At 35.5% G+C, this 22428-nt stretch overlaps 1 protein-coding gene across 1 annotated transcript; it reads left to right on the top strand.

The window, feature by feature from the left end:
- Window positions 1-601: 601 nt before the first annotated feature.
- Window positions 602-22428, top strand: LOC125651093 (solute carrier family 22 member 16-like). Its single transcript, XM_048879684.2, has 10 exons — window positions 602-679; window positions 990-1235; window positions 3746-3976; window positions 8722-8924; window positions 11432-11695; window positions 11777-11911; window positions 12086-12171; window positions 12257-12377; window positions 12470-12542; window positions 22090-22428. Exons 1-10 carry the CDS (start codon window positions 602-604, stop codon window positions 22285-22287), a joined length of 1635 nt encoding a protein of 544 aa, XP_048735641.2. The 3' UTR covers window positions 22288-22428.

The following is a 22428-nucleotide window of genomic DNA, read 5'->3' as shown; positions in this document are numbered from 1 at the left end:
TATGTGGTCACATTTTTCATGAGAATATAAAGGGGTGAAATTCTAGAAAACAACAACACGACTTCAGTTACTCGAGGAGCGTTGTGGCCCATGGGCCTTCCATTATCCATGTTTGCTGTTGTAACGCTTTGAAAAACAACAACAGTTGATTTGTATCTAAAATCATGATAATATTCAGTCATTTATCCCCCTACTCTTCCAGTACTATCTTTTCTAACTGAATTTCCACAATGTTCAACTCCCATGAGTACTTTAAGTACTTTGATTAATATTTTTCCTTTATGAACTTAGCTTGTTCCGTGTAAGACAGGCTACTGACAAAGAAGTTGGTGCTACAGGGGTTTCACCACTCTCATTTCGCAATCTTATGTCGTTATAAATATCCAGTTTGCCAACACAACTTGTCATTGAGTCAAATGTAGTCTGATGTGTTTAATACTCGCGGCAGGTGTAAGGGGTCGACAAGGGGTGTTTACTCCTTCTAAATACCTAATCCCATCTCAGGTATATCCAGGGGTCTCTTTTGTCCAACTCTTAATCTTGGAGCACGTTTGATTGGGAAGAAAATGGCTGCGTGCTTTAGCTAATACTTGACTTTCACATGCCCCCTTTGGAACTCCTGGATCCACGACTGAGTCCTGCGTGTGTTTGTCCTAGCTACGGTCGTACTGATTGCAATGTAAATTTTAGTTCATGTTTGAGTTTTATCTCATTCTATTTTTACCTCTTTTATCGCAGAATCTGTCAAAATTCTGGTTCTATCCACTACACTTTCTCTCAATGGACGAGATGCTGAACATACTTCAAATGCTGTGTCCAGATTATATTTGCAATTGAATAAGCTTCAAATTTAATTGCCGATTTTGTTACAGTATTTGTGATGGCAGGACTAAGCACAAAAATCCTAGAGAGATGATGTTTTTGATGGAATGTTATCGGGACTTTTAGAGCAAACACTGCGGATTGAACCTAAATATGATTACATGTAGCTCAGAGGTGAATTGATTATTGTTGTTTACTTTGGTTTAGCCTACCAACCGCCTGACTTCCAATGCGCAGCTTCAGAGTTTGACAACTTGACTCTAAACATCACCACCAACATGTATGCTAGTTACGAGCAATGTCACATCAAAATATTTGAAAACGATACTGGTGTTCAGAAACTTGTCAAGGAGACTGTATGTACCAACGGCTTCCAGTACAGTTTGGCAAAGGATAGCACGATTGTTACAGAGGTACGGCGAATGTTGTATTACATTATTCTCAATTAATCAACCTTTAAGTGTCACGGTATATATTCCCCATTGTTCTATTGCTATGCAAATATCATTAAAGTTTTCCAAAGAACATATTTCCCCCTCTATTTGTTACTTTCACTGGGGTCCTGTCATCGATTCTAATAGAACATGTAGGATATTTGTAAATGTCCAGGGGTCCGTGTTTGCCCTCTTTTTAATTCTGTATTCTTTATGGGATTCATGAGATTGGTCACTGTTCGTTATCTTAGCTTTTTCATGAAAGGTGAAGATAACGAACAGTGATCAATCTCATAACTCCTATAAGCAATACAAAATAGAGAGATGGGCAAACACGGACCCCTGGGTATATTGGAGGTGGGATCAGGTGCCTAGGAGGAGTAAGCATTCCCTGTCGACCGGTCACATCCGCCTAGTTGCAATAATGTAGCCCTCTCCTATTTTTGTTGGGAGGGGGGGGGGGGAGGCTACAACTCCTTAGGATCTCCGTAATGGTGCAAATTCTAAACATTTGCTGACTTTCTTTACGTAAATAAAATGATATTCTATGTTTCTTGGTCAATATATGAATTTTCAACATGCAACTTACGATTTGTGAGGCTCTATTCTACCGTTTCCAACAATTTCGATATATTCCAATTTCTCGATTCATATGTGTGCGCCATGTCTGATGTACTGAAGTTTCAACTTATTTGCAAATGCCATATAAGGTAGTATTTACATCAATGGACGTAGTAGAAAGCTGTTTCGTCGGTATTTAAAAGGTTTAGATTTAATATCAAGTTAAAAAACGAACAGCAGAGTGTAAATTCTTTCTGCAACCATATGATTTTCCTTCTTCGTCGGAGTGGCTCGAGTAACTACATTTTCGGGCAGATGGTCAATGTTTAGGTTTTTCAGTACATTCACTTACGAGATCTCGCGATAACAAGCATGGCGGAGCAGACGAAGAATTTTGCATGCTGTACATGATGTTTAATGAAAACACCTTTATTAGACGTGCCCAAGCACAAAGTTGGTACTCCTTATGATGTAAACAACATTTGGGACTAATACACGGAGGTTATTATCGGTTATTCATAAAATTATTTTGAACCATTACGGAAATCCTATGAAATTGTAACCCTATCCCGAAAACGTCAGAATAAAAACAACCGGATAGGGTTACATTATTGCAGCTAATCTTGAACAATGTATGAAGTTACAACCGAATTACTTGTTGGGTTATTAAATGAATTGCTGTTGTTTTCATTACTCAAAGGTAGTCATCTTATATTCCTCATATCATAGTATAGCTCTTAACTTTATTCCTAATTGTCTGAATTCTAACCAATATTTCTTTAGTGCAATTTCAATTTTAAATCCCAACCCTAACCTCCAGGTAGCTAAATTACAGGAGCACGTTACCACTCCCAGTCATTATTCCTTATTGTCTGAATTCTAACCAATGCAAGGTGAAGATAACGAACAGTGATCAATCTCATAACTCCTATAAGCAATACAAAATAGATAGTTGGGCAAACACGGACCCCTGGACACACGAGAGGTGGGATCGGGTGCCTAGGAGGAGTAAGCATCCCCTGTTGACCGGTCACACCCGCCGTGAGCCCTATATCCTGATCAGGTAAACGGAGTTATCCACAGTCAAAATCAGTGTGCCAAGAACAGCTTAACAATCGGTATGAAACACGTCAGACAGCATTTGACCCAATGCGAGGTTTTAGTTATTGCACAACAGTTTCAATTTTAATCCCCCTGCTTTTAAATGTGAATTTCCATGGGCTAACACACTGAAGTTTGAGGGAATTAAAAGCAAACCATTTGATAGTGAAGCCATAGTAGTTTGACGTAAATACAAAACGTCGGTTTTCAACATTTCTTGACTATATACCGAGAGCTACAACAAAATGAGAAGCGGTAGCCTCTGATTTCAGATATGAGGATAGTTTTACTAGTCTAGGCGCTAGTGGAATGACTCGGGTTAAAGTCCCGGCGACCGCATCAAACCAGAGTAGTTACTGTCCCTTCACCTTGCATTCGGCATTAGAAGTGAAAATCATGGGTAGGTGAAAAATATTGGCCGGTAGCTACATTTGGTTAATTTTCTATATTAGTTAAAAATTCTAAAATGGGATGTAAAACAAACCAAATTTAAATAAAAGCAATCTTTATCTATAGGATTATTGCTCGCCATATCAAATTTAACACCATGCAAAATATTTAATGTACGAAAATGATGTGCCTCTTCTGATCATTATCATATCATGTGAAGTATACCAGTATTTCATTGCATTATAACTGTTCATTATATTCTTTGTATTATATTGCATTAAGGTAGTGCATTTTTTATTTAATTTTTCTTTATAGAAAACTATGGAGAAGAATAGTGCCAAGCACTAATTGAGTTACCCTCTTGAAATGAAGCATTATTATGATTATCATATTATCATGATATTACTCATCCTTGAAACTTCTGTTTGTTTGGTTAGATGGATCTTGTCTGTGATCGAGCAAACTCGGCAGAACTGCTACAGACGTTGGTATTTGGGGGACAGTTGGTAGGTGCGGCCTTCGCCTCCTCACTGAGTGACAGATTCGGCAGAAAGGCTGTTCATCTTGGCTCCAACCTTCTGACGTTGACTTTTGGCATTGGTGTGGCATTCTCTTCGAACTTTCTGATGCTGGCAATTTTGAAATTTATTCTAGGCGTTCTACAGCAGGTATGATTTATTATAGAGTATCTACAGTAATAATAACTTATTTAATCTATTTTGGATTAAAATAGATTAAATAAGTTATTATTACTGTAGATACTCTATAATATCGAAGATAACATTTACTTATTGCCCCAAGTAGTTAGAAATAGTATGGTATTCATTTAAAACAGCCGAAATCGTCTTTTAATGTGTCTGGCTAAAACAAAAAACGCCCATTCAGGATGAGAGAGCAGTGTGCGAAAATAAAACTGAGGATAAATCTTCCCAATATATATATATATATATATATATATATATATATATATATATATATATCCTTAAGTGAACATAACTGCCCTAAGTGAATAAATATTTATTATAAAGCACAGAAATTTTCACTTTATTTGGATACGCATTTCCGCCCCTACCCGGGGTGAACTCACAACCTGAGGAACCAAATCTCCTAGCAGCATGTAACCAGCGCGCTAGACCGCTCGGCCATCTAGGCAAGTCATAAAACGATGAAATTCTCACCACGCTGTCACACGCTACACGGTCATCTCGCCACGCTGTCACACGCTACACGGTCATCTCGCCACGCTGTCACACGCTACATGGTCATCTCACCACGCTGTCACACGTTACACGGTTATCTCGCCACGCTGTCACACGCTACACGGTTATCTCGCAACGCTGTCACACGCTACACGGTCATCTCGCCACGCTGTCACACGCTACACGCTACACGGTCATCTCGCCACGCTGTCACACGCTACACGGTCATTGAGAATGGAATTGGGATACAGTTATTTTTAAAACGTGCATCTAAGAGGATCATACAAGATATACTAGTACATTACATTGCACCAAATAAAGTAAAATTCTAGATCTGTGCTTTATATTAAATGTTTCTTCACTTAGGGCAGTTATTTTTTTTTAAAGAGTTTTAAAATTGCTATTTCTGTGCTTTATATAAAATATTTCAAATGCAATGTGTATCTTCTATGAATGAAGGATAAGTCCTTAGTTTTATCAGTTTCCACAGCCTAATCGCCAATATTTACCCGGTAAGATATTTTCTGATGATTGATTAATAGAAATACAAATTGTTTCCCTCGTTGTAAGTCATAATGAGGATTCCCAAAATTGCGACTATTGTTTGACTTTCAATACTTCCAAATTATGTTATTTTAAAACATTATTAGAAATTAGAAATCCTTACAATTATGAATTTCATATAGCTCTCTCTCTCTCTCTCTTTCATATTCTGGTCTCGAGATTGCGGCTTTAATTCATTTTTTAAAAAGGGGGCAATAAGAAAATAATTGACTCACCGTGGTATTTCAATGGTGCCGTGTATGCCAAATTGAAGTCAAACAACCGTAAGGTAAAATTTAATATCATCGACGATCTGCCGACTAAAATAAAGAAAAACTCGAAATAAGACTTTCCCTGGAACTTGATATTTTCTCGGACTGAACTTTATATCTAACTTGCCCAATGGACAAGTATAAGGTGTTTCGCTGCAGAGTGTAATTATTGACATGTTTATTCCTTTTTTATGCGCCCGTCATTAGACGTATTATGTAGTATTATGTTATGGCGCTGTCCGTCTAGCTGACTGGCTGTCCATCCGTCCCGGGTCATGTTTTCCGGACGTTTTCCCGTAACGGATGCATGTACAACTTTGAAATTTGTTCACAATATCTCTCTCAAGAATTGTAAGAGTGAGTTTACATTTTAGCTGGATTGGTCCATCCTTGACCTACTTTAGGGCTATAAGTAGGGCAAACAGTTTTCCGGACTTTTTTTTCATTACAGATACAGACATTGCCCTGAAATTTACACATAAGCTTCCTTTTAGAGAAATACAAGTTCAATTTGCATTTTAGATGGATTAGTCCGTCCATCTGTGACCCACATTACGACTAAAAGTAGGTCAAACAGTTTTCCGAGCTCTTTTTCATTATGGATATAGACATTGCGCTGAAATTTAGTCAAAGGCTTCCACTTGGAGGAATACAAGATCAGTTTGCATTTCAGCTGGATTGGTCCACCCTTGATATACTTTTTGGAAAAAATAGGTCAGTTTTCCGGGTATTTTTTCATTACAGATAGAGATATTTAGTCAAAGGCTTCCTCTCGGAGGAAGACGAGTGCAGTTAACATTTAAGCTGGATTGGCACACTATGACCTACATTGTACAGTAATTTAGAGGTAGAAGTAGGTCAAACAGTTTTCCAGATTTTTGTTGGTATGGTCACAGGTATTGCTCTGAAATTTAGTCACAACCTCCCTTTCAGAGAAATACATAATCAGTTCACATTTCAATTATTTCAACTTAATTGGTGCACCATGACCTACCTTAGAGCTAAAGGTAAATCATAATGGTTTCCTGGACTTTTTATTATCATAGATAGATATTGCACCGACATTTTGTCACAACCTCACTCTCGGAGAAATGCATAATCAGTTCACATGTCAGATGGATTGGTGCACTATGACCCACTTCAAGGCTTTTCTATTCAGAATGTGTGTTGTATCAATTCAGAGTGCATAATATGCTTCCAGGTTAAATTTCACTGTCCAACGGGCGTATATTGTACCGCTTGTGGTACTCTTGTTATTTTATTTTTTCACTATTTTTCTTTTGATGTTTTTGGTTGTTATATTGGGCTATTATTGTGTGAATGTATATGTGTATGTGTTTCTACGAATTCTGGTATGGTTGATAATGTAAAGGTGGTTTCTGTAAATTGTCAGGGGCTTTCTACTCCATTCAAAAGGCAAGATGTTTTAAATTTTTATAAAACGAACGGTTTTTCTCTTGTATGCTTACTAGACACCCATTTTACACGTGATATAAAGGCTTGCATAGAAGTGTAGTAGAAATTACTGTGATTGAGATGCAAATATGCAATTTCAATATCAATCAGACGCTTTTGTGGTTACGTCATTAAACGTTTACATGATCCAGACAGACGCTGACAATTGCTATATAAAGAGCGATTGCGGCGGCTGCTAACAGTTGTTTGTCAGTAGCCGAAGAAGAAGGAAGGCGAAAAGGTAAGGAATTTAGTGTGCTCCATTTGTGGCTCTCAAGATACTGCAGATATACCATTTGGGGTACATTGGGTTCCAAACCTAACATAATTCAGCGACAAAGAATAAAGTGTTTGAAACACAAGTAAGAGATACTCGAAACGTATTACAGAAGCACAATGGGGATACAAACGCGTTTTTAATTCTTTTTCTTCGAACTCCAGAGGTGTTGCAGTACTTTTGAACAACAATTTTGAACTTGAATTACACAAGAAAAGAAAGACTCCAATGGAAACTGATTAGCAATTGATTTAAGTATTAATAACAGTAGAACAACATTAGTTAACATATATGGACCTAATATTGATTGTCCAGAGTTTTATGAAAAAGTACGAGAATGTTTTATAGATTTTGATACTGATTACTTCATGTTGTGTGGAGATTTTAATATCGCTTTGGATCAAACTCTGGATACTCAAAATTATTGTCATGTCAATAACCCCAAGGCAAAGGATAAGCTTATTGAGATTATGAATGATTTACATTTAGTAGACTAAATGCGAGTTCTCAAACCATGCAATAAACTGTTTACATGAAGGGAAAGAAACATTTAAGCAAGCATGCCTGGACTATATCTTAATCTCAGAAAGCTTTACCGAGATCACTGAAGACTGTTTAATTAGATCTGGTTATAGATCTGACCTTTCCATAGAAGTCATTGAGTTCAGATTTAACTCATTTGAGAGAGGACGGAGTTTATGGAAATTCAATAACCTACTTTTATATGACAAAGTTTTTGCTGAAAAGGTAAAACAACATATTTAATCAGTAAAAACACAATACTCCCATGACTTTCTTGATGAAAATTCTGAGCTTGATAATGCTTTATTTCTAGAAACCTTACTTATGGAAATACGAGGAATGACAATTTTTTACTCATCTTATAAAAAAAGTGAAAGAAATACTTTAGAAGCCAGTTTGATTAAATAAATCAATGAAATTGAAACCAATAACTAGGAAGAGCTTGGGATATTGGAAGGAAAACGAAAACAATTGGAAAATATAAGAAAGGGAAAATTAAAAGGTCACTTTGTACTTTCTAGAGCCAAATGGATTGAAGAAGGGAAAAAACCCACAAATTATTTTTATCATCTAGCGGCAAGAAACTATTTAAAGAAGACAATTAAAAAATAGAAACCCAAGATAATGGGATTATCTATAATCAATTAGATATTCTGAAAAAAATCAAACAGTTTTATGAAACACACCCAGCTGACAGCATACAAATATCGTGCAAAAATCAACCGGAAATTACGTACTACTATAGAGTAGTATATTCAGTGACGTATGAATTCGCCCCTAGTACAAAATACTACTACCAAAATTCACCCCACCCATATATATTGATTGTATCTTGCCTAACGTCTCTCTCGAGAATTTTTCACTCATATGGAGATGTCACCAATACCAGTGAAGGGCTTCAAATTTAGGCCTATGCTCGGCGTTTACGGCCATTGAGCAGTGGGGGTTCTTTAGCGTGCCACACCTACTGTGACACGGGACATCCGTTTTAAGGTCATCTCCGAGGACCCGTAACATTCACACCTGATGCCGAGCGTTTGGCGATGGAACTATCACTAGGAAGGTTTTGTTTAATTTCGTAATATTTATCTATAGGGCAGTGTAGTGCTACCTAATTATATAATGACCGTTTTTCTTTTTCTAAGGGTATGGTTATGACCGGTGCGGTTTTATCATTAGAGTTGTTTCCAGAGAAGACAAGATTCTACAGCGAGGCTTTGGCATCCGTTTTCTGGACAACGGGTTTGGTTATCATGAGCGCTATTGCCTACCTCATGCGAAACTATTCGTGGAGATATTTGCAAATTTCACTTACTTGTTTTTCCATTTTTAGTCTATTCCAATTCTGGTGAGTGAACTGATACAATAATGTACCGGTATGTAAGAAATGTTATACTGTATAGATTATATTATTTTGCATAGATATTGGACGGAAATATAAGGGGGCTAAATCAGTATGACAACGAATGGAATCTGAGAGGTTCAGGAAGCGGACTATGATGTATTCTTAATTCTCTGTAAATCAAATGACCGGTCGCGGTAGCTTAGTCGTTAGGATGGTAACCGGAAGGTCACGAGCTGGGCGTCAAACGTTTAGCGTTGGCATGACAAACAACCCTCACCATTACGACTTCGAGCACCATACATAGCTGAATAAAATTGTGTGGTATTTCACCTAAATCTACATCTTCGCGAGCCAAGGGTTTCCATTTCTAATTATCTATACCCTTGGCTTTCGAAGATGCTACAACTGGTGGATCTTTACTTGAAAGGTGAAGATAATGAACAGTGATCAATCTCATAACTCCTATAAGCAATACAAAATAGATAGTTGGGCAAACACGGACCCTTGGACACACCAGAGGTGGGATCAGGTGCCTAGGAGGAGTAAGCATCCCTTGTTGACCGGTCACACCCGCCGTGAGCCCTATATCTTGATCAGGTAAACGGAGTTATTCATAGTCAAAATCAGTGTGCCGAGAGTGTCAGACAGCATTTGACCCAATGATAAGTTGTAATGGCAAACAAGATTGTTATAGCGACCATCCAATTTGCGGAATGCTGACTTTAAACGAGAGTGTTCAAACCCCTATACCATCAACTTGTTTGTCAGTAGTCTGTCTCGATTTAAAAACTGATCATATCAGAACAAACTCTTGCGTATCGAATCAGTTGAGATATATACAGACCGCATGCAGGTGATAATTGAATAGTGTACATAAATATGGGAAGTTGACGGTGGACAACCTGGAATCATCCCGTTTATAGTTGTTAGTTTGCCTTTAATATCCACTTTCAATAAAATATCGACGTATGAAGCAGAAGTGGACGACTCTGTGGTGTCTTTTATTTCGGGTTCAACGGTATATATTGAATCGACATATGATTGATTGATTGATGTTTTCCGCCACACTCAATATTTTTTCAATTATCTGGTGGCACCCTGTTTTTATTGGTGGAAGAGACCACCGACCTTCCGAAAGTAATCTGGGAAACTTTCTCACTTACCGGCGCGAGCGGGATTCGAACCCCCGCCGACAGAGTGAAAGGCCGTGTGATTTTGAGCGCGATGCTCTAATCACTCGGCCACGGAGGCCCCGAATCGACATATGAATGAAAATTATTATTGTTAATAGATAAAACGTCGTCGATATATCTAAATGTCGAATTGAAGGCCACAGCAAGAGATTCTTCTCATGTAAAAGTTTCTGAAATAAACTCTGCTTCATATGAATATAAAAACAGGTCAGCTAACAAAGGAGCACAATTCGTACCCATGGGAATTCCAACAGACTGCTGGAATACCCGATCACCAAAGACCACAAAGATATTGTCAATGAGAAACTCTAACATATTTTTTATTGTTTAACGTCCCTCTCGAGAATCTTTCACTCATATGGATACGTCACCACTGCCGGTGAAGGGGTGAAAAATTTAGGCCTATCCTCGGCGCTTACGGCCTTTGAGCAGAGAGGGATCTTTATCGTGCTACACCTGCTGTGACTCGGTACCTCGGTTTTTGCAGTCTCATCCGAAGGACCGCCCCATTCAGTCGTCTCTTACGACAAGCATTAGGTACTGAGGACCTATTTTGACCCGGATTTCCACGGGACTTTATTTATTAGTTTAATAAATCCTGCTTCATAAGAATATGAAAACAGGTCAATTAACAAAAAGGAGTGCACTTCGTTACAAATTCTCATATGACATGGTACCGACTTACACAACATAATACAAACCAAGTAAAATCACAAAAACTGGGTAACCTGATTGGGCCCAAGGGGCAAAGACCATTGAAGGTCTTAGATTGAACATATGTTATTTTCTAGGTTAGGGTTTGTGGGTTAAACAATGTATTTTAGGCTATTCGAATTACGAAATTAAGATATTGCGACACGACTGATGTTGCATTCTACATTGTATTGCACAAACTAGATGACTTTACTTGCCAATTTGAAGGTTCTAGGAAATTGATATTAACTTGGCTTACTATTGTCTTAGAGATTGCTAATCATGAAATATATGTAATATTTCCCCTCCTTTTTGCCTAAAAGCGTTTGGAATGCCTATCGGATCCACTACATATGTCTTTGTTGCTACGCTAGTGTTAGATGCTATTCAAAGTAATACAGACTAGAATTATCGCTGTAGTATTTCCAGATGATATCATATAAATTATAGTCCAAAAAACAAGCACAAGAGGCACTACAAAAATCTACCGTGGAAAGGAAATGGTTTAACATAACCTGTTTCCTAGTTCTATTTATTTTTTAACATGAATGAAATATTGTTTAAAAATCAAGTAATTAAACTTTACCAGAGGTATCAAAACTCAGCAGTGTTCTTATAATGTAGGATTCAAGACGAATCATTACGATGGCTTGCAATCAACGGTAAACGTAAAGAAGCAAATAAGATAATAAAGAAGGTGTCCAGATGGAATAAAGTCAAATACTGTGACCTCAGTCAGATTGTGGATAGAAAAATGGCTCAAACCAAGGACAAATGTATGACGGAAGATCAACCTGCCAATGTGATAATTGTTGAAAAATTCTCCATTATTACCATTCTGAGGAAAAGGTCCATATTCATCATTTCTGTAATGATGTGGTTTACATGGCAAGTTTTTAAAACTTTCACAAATTTGAAATGTATCCTACAAGGACAGGTTATTAAAATATAGACTTTCTTCACACTTAGGGTAACCAACACCATGACGTACTTTGGATTGACTTTGACTTCAACATCTTTGGCTGGGAATCGATTTTTAAGCTTTTTCCTTTCGGCCTGTGTGGAATACATCGGCGTGATACTGCAATACTTAATGCTCCCATGGTATCTCTCTTTATATATCTATCTTATATGTAGATACAAGTAACAAACAATTGTCAGTCATCATTTACAATTTAGAATCGGTAGAACATGTGATCTCAAAGTGATACAGAATACTGCAATATGTATGAGAGAGGAGAGTAATTTTAAATAGGCATTAACTTGTATTTGCTTTAGTTTAGGGAGAAGAACGATCACCGTAGTCTTTCATGCAATAACGGGATTGTCGTTAATGATTGCCACTATTTTGGACCACTTTTCAGGTAACTTGCAGGTAACTTGACAAGTGATATTTCATATAACTATGCTCTTTGGTTTTTTTTAGAGAGATTCTCGAATTTATTTCAGAAGGAAGCAGCACACTCGCCCATACATCTATCATAGCATCGTATATTGGGAAAATGTCAATAACAGGTTCCTTTAGTACACTGTTCCTGTACACCCCAGAGCTTTATCCAACTAATCTCAGGTAAGTGGGTCATAAAAATGAAATCTAAATCAATTTTTATCAGGATCGTTTTCCACAGTATTTCAAACCACTATTTTCTCATTTGCTTCAAGGAATGTTGGTATAGGGATTTCCTCCACATTTTCTAGGATCGGAGCGATGCTTTCTCCTTTTGCCGGAGCACTGGTATAAAACTTTCATAAAATTCAAATCGACATGTTAACAACCCACATTTACAGCAATTGCAAGTTTTTCAAAGACTTGTGATGGAAAAATATTGTTTTTCTTGGTATCTGCTGGCAATGCATCACTTGGTATTTTTATGTTGTCTAAAATAGAATGTGAAGATAACGAACATTGACCAATTTCGTAAATCCCACAAAGAATACAAAAATTAAGTGTATGGTAAACAAGGACCGCTGGACACACGAGAGGTGGCATCAGGAGCCAAGGAGGAATAAACATCCTTATTGACCGGTCACATCAACCGTGAGCTATACATCTTGATCAGATCAGGTAAACGGAGTCAAAATCAGTATGTAAAGAACGATTTAACAATTGGTATGAAACCCTTAAGACAGCATTTTACCTAATGACAAGTTGTAATTGCACATTAGATCTGAATATGCGAAATCATAATTTTAGATGAGTGTTGAAACCCCTGTAACATCAACTTATTTGTCAGTAGCTTGTCTTGATTTAACAATTGATCGTAAGCAGAACATGCTCTCATGTATCGGATCAGTTGAGAGATATAAACACTATATGCAGCTGATAATGGAATATTGCTACATGGATATGGGAAGTTGATGATGGAAAACCTCAAGCCATCGTGTTTGTCATAAAGTTGGGTTGTGAGTTTTCTGTTAACAAATATGTTTCAATAAAATATCCAAGTATGATGCAAATGTGGAAGACTCTGTCGTGTCTTTTATTTCGAGTTCACCAGGATATACCGAATCGACATTTTAATGAAAATGAGAATTGTTAATAGAAAAATGTCGATGTATCGAAATGTAGAGTTGAAGGCCATAGCAAGTGAATTTTTCTTTTGATGTAGAAGCTTAGGAATAAATTCTGCCTCATAAGAATACAAAGACAGGTCAGCTAACAAAGGAACACAATTCGTGGTCATTGGAATTCCAACAGACTGTAGGAAGACCTGATCACTAAAGGCTACGAAGATAGTGTTAATGATGAACTCCATTAGTTTTTTTTATATCAACTTCGGGGTACATGTATGTAGAATCAGAGTGGTGTTTAACAAAGGAAGATTTATTGACAACTGGTCACAAACTATGTACATTTCCTTTTTTGATTTTTATTGAAGAAGCAGCTGTCTACGATGTCAAAAAGTCTAGTGTTTAAGTTACCGTAATAAATGGTCGTCAAAAGTGTTGAAAAGTAGTACGTTTTGATGTTGTTGATTCGAGAAAAGTTTTGTGATTTCAAATTTACTATACGTTCTTTAGAATTGTTTAGAATCCACATTTGATTTACACCACATCAGGCATATGTTGTGGCATAATACGTTTGATTTTTCACTTTCACAGCTATTAAGGTAAGGTTTGCAACAACAGGGAGATAACTCTTGATATACATACCTCAGTGCACTTCGCACTTTATGGCGTCACAATGAAAAAATGCGTCACGACATACTTGTATCGTGGGAAAATGTCATGATATTTTCTTGTTATCTACTAACGCTGTCAAGTGTCAATAAAATAATGATAATGCTTCTCAAATGATCAATTATGAATTACTTTCTTTGATCTTATAAAAGTCTACAGTCTTTATATATATAGTATGCGCTACGGTAATTAATTTCAATTTCATGTTCTGACCTTTAAATCGCCCCTAATGGGCATCGACATTTGGAATACATGGAGAAAGTCAGTTGTTTGTAAACAACGGCATGGCTCCTGTAAAAGATGATGATCGTTACCGGTTGCTGATATTTTGTGTGAAACCATGAGATGATCATATGTAATCTCTGCGAATCTTGCTTGGGAAAGTAGGATTTAGGGATTTATTATGATGCTTTTATAAGCGATCATTGTTTGTGAATAGTATCCTCAAAAAAGGTTTGACATTAACGAAGCTATGAATTTTTATGACATTCCCAAGCATTAAAAAAAAAATAAACCTGACCATGCTTTACTACTAATTACATGCACTTTATATTTCAATGCTATGTCATCCACTTGCGTCGGCGATCGAGCGATTTATCGCATGAACGAAAACGCGACTGATATAATTATAATCACGTAAGAATAAAAGAGGGATCTTTTCTAGTATATCTTAAAATATTCTTAATTTTGTCGAAGGAACATTTGCGTAACGGCATGAGTCTTGTCTGCATAAAACAGATTTGTTAAGGTGGGTCCTCAGTCCTGGATTGTAGGGGTTTAGGTAGCATTTTTTTGTTTGGAATCAATAAATTTACATTCAGATTAATGAAAAAAAGACAAAACAGTTAAGGATTTCCATATTAATTTTCATTACAGACACTACTGAAGTCATGTACCCCTATGTAGATTTTTATGAAATTCATTGGAAACAGTTATTTGTTATTTTAAAATAAAAACAACAAAATATTTTTTGAATTGCATTTATTTATCGGGAAACATGTCAATAACTTAAACACATGTCATTTTCAATATGTTCATCAAGTTTTAGAATAATATGTGCAAATTTATTGAATTAGCGTTAGTCTCCAAAATGTTAAAAAACAAACTAATGTGGGCGCAATTTCCTTATAGCATGGTTTACATATCATTTTTTTTCTGTTTATATTAGTAGATATACATCTGTTATAGTTATATATGAAAGAAATCCATACCTTTCCTTAATGATTTCAAATCTATAGCTTCCAGAGTATGTATTCAAAATTACTCGGGATTAAAATTTTATGCAATTTCATGAAAAGACACAGATAATGATTCCTCATCAACTTGGTAAAATGTTTGTCAAAAATAAAGGAAATATATCGCATAATGGACTTAATGATTAATTAAATGAAAACAGAGTTATTGTCTTTGGATTCATTATTTTGAAACATATCATTGACTATTCAAATATAACTAAGACTTTTGAAATACTTTATGGCTAACAAGATTTTTTACAATAACTATTGAAAAAGGCTCCAACAAAATTTATATTCCTGTCATTAAATCATTGACTTTGCAAAATCCTATGACGTCACAGGAGTGTGTCATTTTTACGAACTTTACGTTCATCCCCCCCCCCCCCCCCCCCCCCCATAACCGCTCTAGATCTACCACTGACCGGGCTTTAAATTGTCGCAAAGGTTACAGTCGTCTGTTCAACTATGTAAAGAAACATCAAACTATGGAACAAGGAGAGGGAATTTATTTCAAAGATGTAGTATATTAGACGCAGAAGGATAAAACATATTAGACAGATTCGGGCTAATGAAACACGGAATTTATCACGAAGCGGGACCGTGGAAACCCACCGGGAAATTGAAGATATAGCCTAGATATTGCATTTTATCTCATACATGTGGTGTATAATGCAAGTGAGATAAAGCATTAGCCCAACACGTCCGTCAATCGGATCACGCGCTCGTCCTTTCCGCAACCGGTTTGCGGTTACGGAAATAGCCGAGTAGTTACGATTGCACGCCCGATTGATAAAACACTTCTGATCCAAACTACTTTTGACACTGTCCCCGCTTGGCTGATATATTTTCTGTGTTTATGCATATCGATGCATGAAATAAAGCGTATAACTTGTTATTCTGTATGTTTTAGAATTTCTTTTATATTAAAATGATATTGCCCCCACTGACATATAATGCAAGTTACCGGCCATAAAAATGTCAACTCGATCAAAAATTACGATAAGAAAACAAAGAGATGCCCTCACTATTATCATCAACAAGGAATCAACCGCCAACTTGACAGGCCTAATCGAAAGTACCTCGACATGCTGCGGTATCAAGCATTCACAAGCACAGTCTCTTTTCTTCGGAGCCATATTGAATGTAATAAATCTCAACAGCTTTACTTAATTTTTAGTGCCTCAGGATTTCCTCTCTTCTTAGATCCAAAAAAAAAAAAAAAAAAAAAACCAAAAAAAAAAAAAAAAACCAAACAAAAAAAAAAACAAAAAAAAAAACAACAACAAAAAAACAAAAAAAACAAACAAACAAAAAAACACGTAAATAAAATCCAAATACACAAACACTTCTACATTTCATTGTAAAATATTGAACATTCTAATAACGCTGCATTAAAATATTATTTTCATTGATCGTTGTTGCACATGTTTATTTCAAAAAGACTTGGACATCAAACTTTTATCAGAAGGTCAGGCCTACGTCAAAAAATAAATACTCGGTCAGTAGTTGTTATTTTGTTGGAATGGCAAAACCATTATTAATTATAAACTATAATTCCTTCTAAAACAATTTTCACCCATGGTTTCTTTTATAGAAATGCCCTTTGTAATATACATGAATCGATTATAAGCGCACTGTTTTTTTTTTTTTTGTTTTGTTTTGTTTTTGTTTTGTTTTTTTTCCGCGTAAGGAAGACTGATAAGCACGACGTCTGAACCAATTCAATCGGCTGTTTCTACCATACAGAGGATCATCTCAAAATTAAGCGAAAAGAAAACGTATGACATAAATAGAGCAACTTTAATTGCGTATTTTGATATTTTGGTTTATCCAACGGGTTGATATGGCGTATTTATTTGCTTGGCAAGCCTCTATGTATTGAATTTAGAAGGGGAAAAAACCCAACATCTTAATTTCTAATAAATGTGATACTACAATACTTGACAAATAAATATAAATAAACTTTATCATTTTTGGGCTGGAATTGTATTTTGTTCATGAAAATGCTCAATGCTCCCTTCAAAAGTTGTACAATTATAAAACAAAGTGACAAATGGTGTAGATGAAATAATTCTTATTTTATATTATTTAATATAATAAAGTTTTCTACTCAATTGTTCTTATTTAGTGGAAATTCACCCAAAATGATATTAATAGCATTAAAACCAACTCTATTAGAAGTTGTTCTGTAAATATGAAAACTAAAGTATCTCCAAAGTGGATTTATTTTATCACACATGACAAAAATATGCAAAATAGTTTCTACCTTACTATTGCAGAAATTGCAAATATCAGTGGTTTTGATATTGGGTTGTTAATATTTATTAATATTTAAACAATTATAAATATATTTTGTGCATTTTCATTAAGCAGAATAGTCTCAAAATAGAAAGGCAGATATGGAAACAGTCCTTTACAGCATTAGTTCTGTCTATAGACATATAATTTGAATATTTAGAAGTAGCACATATTATACTGTTATATTTCATTACACACACATGAGGAATATTGATTGTTTGCTGAAAAACACTTCTTGTTAAAAAAAAAATACAGTCATCAGATAAAAAATCACCAATGTTCTTGACACCATTTTGATACCAATCTTTTAAAAATACAATGTTTTTATTAATTTCTATATTTGTGTTATACCATACTGGAATATTGCAAAAACTGTTTTTCACATACTTTGCACATTCAATTGTTTTCATAACAGATAGACCGCCGTAAAATGGCTGAAATATTGCCAAAACGGCGTAAAACCCCAATCAATCAAACAGATAGCCATGAGGTAAAAACTTCACACCAAAAACTATTAGAATTGGGTATTAGAATATTTGAGATATAAGCATCTCCAAAGTCAAAATGTTTATTTCTAACATCACTACCATTGATAGCTAAAAATATATCTAACCATGGACTACAACTTCCTACCAACTTTTTTAATCCATGAGCATTTTAGTGATTTGATGAAGTGTTCTATATTAACCATTTTAGCCCCCCCCCCCCCCCCCCCCCCCCCCGATGTGTAGTCCTGGGTTACAATAGCTCTCTTTATCTTGTCACATTTTGACTTCCAAATGAATTCAAATATATCTGTGCGATGCAATTTTTTCATGTTCTGATGTAGGAAGAAGAATAGATAAATGATTTAGTTTTGGTAGGATGAGGGTTTTTACAATGGAAACCCGACCAATAGGCGTAAGAATCCGTCGGTTCCATTGCTGAATATAAGAGACTTAATTTTTGGTAAAACACTACTGTAATTCATGTCTATATTTTTTTCCAATTCTACAGAGAATTGAATTCCAAGTACCCCCAGTCCAGCTTTCATCTTGAATGATAAAAAACTTGTCTTGAAATTTTTTTTTAACCAACCCATACAATTTTTGTTTTTGAACTATTTATTTTTAGACCAGAAAATTTAGAAAAGAAATCTTAAGTATGAAGAGCAGCAAATAAAGATTTCGGTGAGCCATCAAGGGAGAGAGAAGTATCATCAGCATACTGGGAGATGTTATGTTCTTTGTTATTGACAAAAATGCCTTTAATATTTTTGGCTTGTTTTATAAAAATTGCCAAAATGTCAGCGCAGAGGAGAAACAGATATGAAACAACTGGGTCCTCCTGTCTGCAGTCTCTTTCAATAAATAACCGCATTGTAAGACAGATGCTTTGAAATCAGTATTCAAAATTTTAATCCACTCAATAATTTTTTTTTTCAAATCGAAAGTATTCTGGAACCTTGTATATAAATGACCAAGATATTGAGTCGAATGCTTTTTCAAAATCTATCAACGCAGTAATCCAGGTATATTTCTAAATTCTGTATATGGCATTAGATCATAGATAAATCTAGTATTTTCACCAATATATATTCCTTTCATAAATCCAGATTGTGTATCTGAAATAATTGAATCTAATATTCTTTTCAATCTATAGCTCAGACAACCAGAAATAAGTTTATAAAAGACATTTAGTAGAGTAATAGGCCGCCAATTTTTTAAATACTGTCTTGGCTTTTCATCTTTTGGTAAACATGAAATAATGCCAAGTCTTTGCGAAATACAACTAATTGCTCTTATTATATATTTTAAATCAATCCAAAAGAATTTTAAAAACTCTGCTGTAAACCGTGATGGATGATCTTTACCAGGGGACTTATTATTTTTCATATTTTGTAAGACTTCCAAAATTTCACAAAATTTATTTTGCAAAATAAAGTTGTAACACATTCACTCATGGCTTTCATACACATACCTCTCAGACGAATAATGTTTAACTAATAAGAAAAGAAAAACAGAAATTGACTTTAAAAAAAAAAAGTCTCTGACTTAAGATGTTATTATATGAGGACAGGGCGCAAGGTTTTCAAACTTTTCTCTAGTTTTTGCGTTTTTGAACCGGAAGTGTTTTTGGTTATGTAAACATGGAACCATGATAGGGATAATGTTTCCGGAATAAGTGTAGTAGTTTCACTTTTCACGTAGTTTCACGTTTTCCCTTATTTGACTTTGTTTCCATCCGTAATGTAAAATTTCATCCGGCGATCACCGACTTTTCCTAAGACTGATCCATTAAAGTACCAAGCGCTCTCTACCTGTTCAAGTTGTGAAAGACGTTTTTTAAGTTCGACGTTGGCCTTGGTTACGTCATCCACAATTCTGTATCCTTTGTCTTTGATAGCTGTCCTTTTCTTTCATGACCCTTGACTTGATGTTTGTGTTTAATAATTTCACAAGTACGGGCCTGCTTTTTCCTCTCTCCCCTGGGATCCTGCTACAATCTCTCTACCCTGTAAATTCACTCCCTCTTTCTCCCTGACAAACGACTTCACCATTTTCAAAGTGTTTTCCTTGCCAGTGTTTTTTTTCTGCGAGACTCATAATCTTGAAATTGAATTTCCTTGAATAGTGTTCATTGTGATTACTCCGTCTTGGAGCTTCTACTGCCGCCTCTTCGGCTTAGAGCTTCTACTGTCGCCTCTTCGGCTTAGAGCTTCTACTGCCGCCTCTTCGTCTTAGAGCTTCTACTGCCGCCTCTTCATCTTAGAGCTTCTACTGCCGCCTCTTCGGCTTCAAAATGTTTTCTTTAAAATGAATTTATAATGACGTAGGCCTTTGAAAGCTGCTCAATATGCATTTTTGTTGCCAATTTACATTTTATTCACAATATAAAAAGTGCTATTTTTGTGTTTGAAATAAAAATTTCTTTACCAATTATTATAATCCGATAGATAATACTCTTTAAAATTTCTACTAGTTTTTTTTACCTCTTAAGTTTGCCTCGTGTCGTTTTTATACCATTTGCATTCCCTTTTGTACAAAGATTCTGAAAATGTAAAACATCACAAAGTTAAGCCTATCTGGTTAAAAACGATACGGGCATTTATTTTTTTTAAAAAGTCAATCTTTTAAAGATAAATTCCTGTTGAACATACTGATAGGCAACATGACTTTGTTCGCTACATGTCAAAATGCCCATCGTCTGGCATTATTTTCGACATAATTCGAATTCATAACAGAGATGAAGTTCTGTAGCCAATTGAAAGACCGGGGTTTTCTTAATTTAGGACCTTTTAAAATAAATAATGTTTTAGGTATTCATTTTCGACATCACCATGGCCAGTAATGACATGTCCAGCTGAACTATAGTTGAAAGAAGGACAAGAACATATAAGTGAATAATGTATAAGATGTGTATATTTAGGCACTGTAAAGTTTGGTTGTAATTAAAAGGTCTGTATGCAATAGTAGAAGTATAATTGTAGGAAATACAGGGTGTATACTTAAACTTGAAATATATTGGAATAAAAGGCTGAATTTTTTTATGATGAAGAATGCTGGTTATGTTCACGGTATCTATTCCTTGTTAGTAAATTTAAGTTAACGTTCTGAAGGGTCGCCTTCCTTAACCTGCAATTGTTTAAAGATCCTGTGATGGGCAACATCCTTAATCATATAGAATTCAATCTATATTCTGGTGTTGAAAAAACCAAGAACTGACTAGTTTTGGCTTCTTCAAATAACGTATTCAAAACTTTAAATGGAAAAGAGTAAAGTTTTGTGTGAATATAATGTGGAATTAATTGGTTGTTGACGTAAGGTAAAGGTGTGAAAGTGAATAGAGAGTGGCATCGTGTAGATTGGGTCTTTCATATAAACAATGTCCATGACTGCGTTTACGTCTTTGTGTATTTGGAGAATCACATGACAAACAAGATGACTTCATCACCTCATCACTTCAACTTCCCATATTTATGTAGCAATATTCCATTATCATCTACATATGGTATTAATATCTCTTAATTGATTCGATATCCAAAAAACTTTGCGTATGATCAATTTTTAAATCAAAGCAGGCTACTGACAAATAAGTTGATGTTACTGGGGTTTCAACAGCCTCGTTTAAAGTCGGCATTTCACAATATCTATGATCGTTTAATGATCTAATATACCAGTACAACCTGGTAAAATGCTGTCTAAAGATTTTCGTATCAATTGATAGACCGTTCTTTACATACTGATTTTGACTACGGATCACTCCATTTACCTGGTCGAGGTATGAGGCTCACAGCGAATGTGACCGGGCGACATGAGATGCATACTCCTCTTTGGCACCAGATTTTACCTCTGGTATGCCTAACTCTTAATTTTGTATTTTGCATAGGAATTTTTATATTGATATCTGTTCGTTATTTCTACCTTTATGTTCATGTTATTTCTCAGTTGACTGATCATATTAAAATTTCTAAAGCTGGTAAGGTCTATATATAGGAATACAAATTCTCGAATGGGGTCTAGAACAACATTCAGAATCTTTTATGATTAACCATTGCATTGGTACAAACAAACGTTATTTTATTTTCAGGCAAGAGAAGTAGCTTGGGCCCCAGGTTCTATATTTTCGTTCATGTGCTTTCTTGTGGTTATACTTTCTCTATATTTACCGGAAACACGAGGGTGGGATCTTCCTCAGACAATGGCGGAAGTGAAAATGTGGTACAAAGAAAACAGTGGATTTAGACTGCGTAAAACACGCCCGATGACAGAAAGCACAAATCTTTGATCGCTATCATAGATGTAACACACACACACACAACATAATATATATATATATATATTAATGTAAACAAACTTGTCAATCATATATAACTTGTCATTATTATTATATATTGTTTATTTATATCTTGCACAGACCAAAAGTCGA

This window comes from Ostrea edulis, chromosome 5, assembly GCF_947568905.1.
Source record: "Ostrea edulis chromosome 5, xbOstEdul1.1, whole genome shotgun sequence".
Lineage (NCBI taxonomy): Eukaryota > Metazoa > Mollusca > Bivalvia > Ostreida > Ostreidae > Ostrea > Ostrea edulis.
This window is presented reverse-complemented; position numbering and strand designations above follow the sequence as displayed.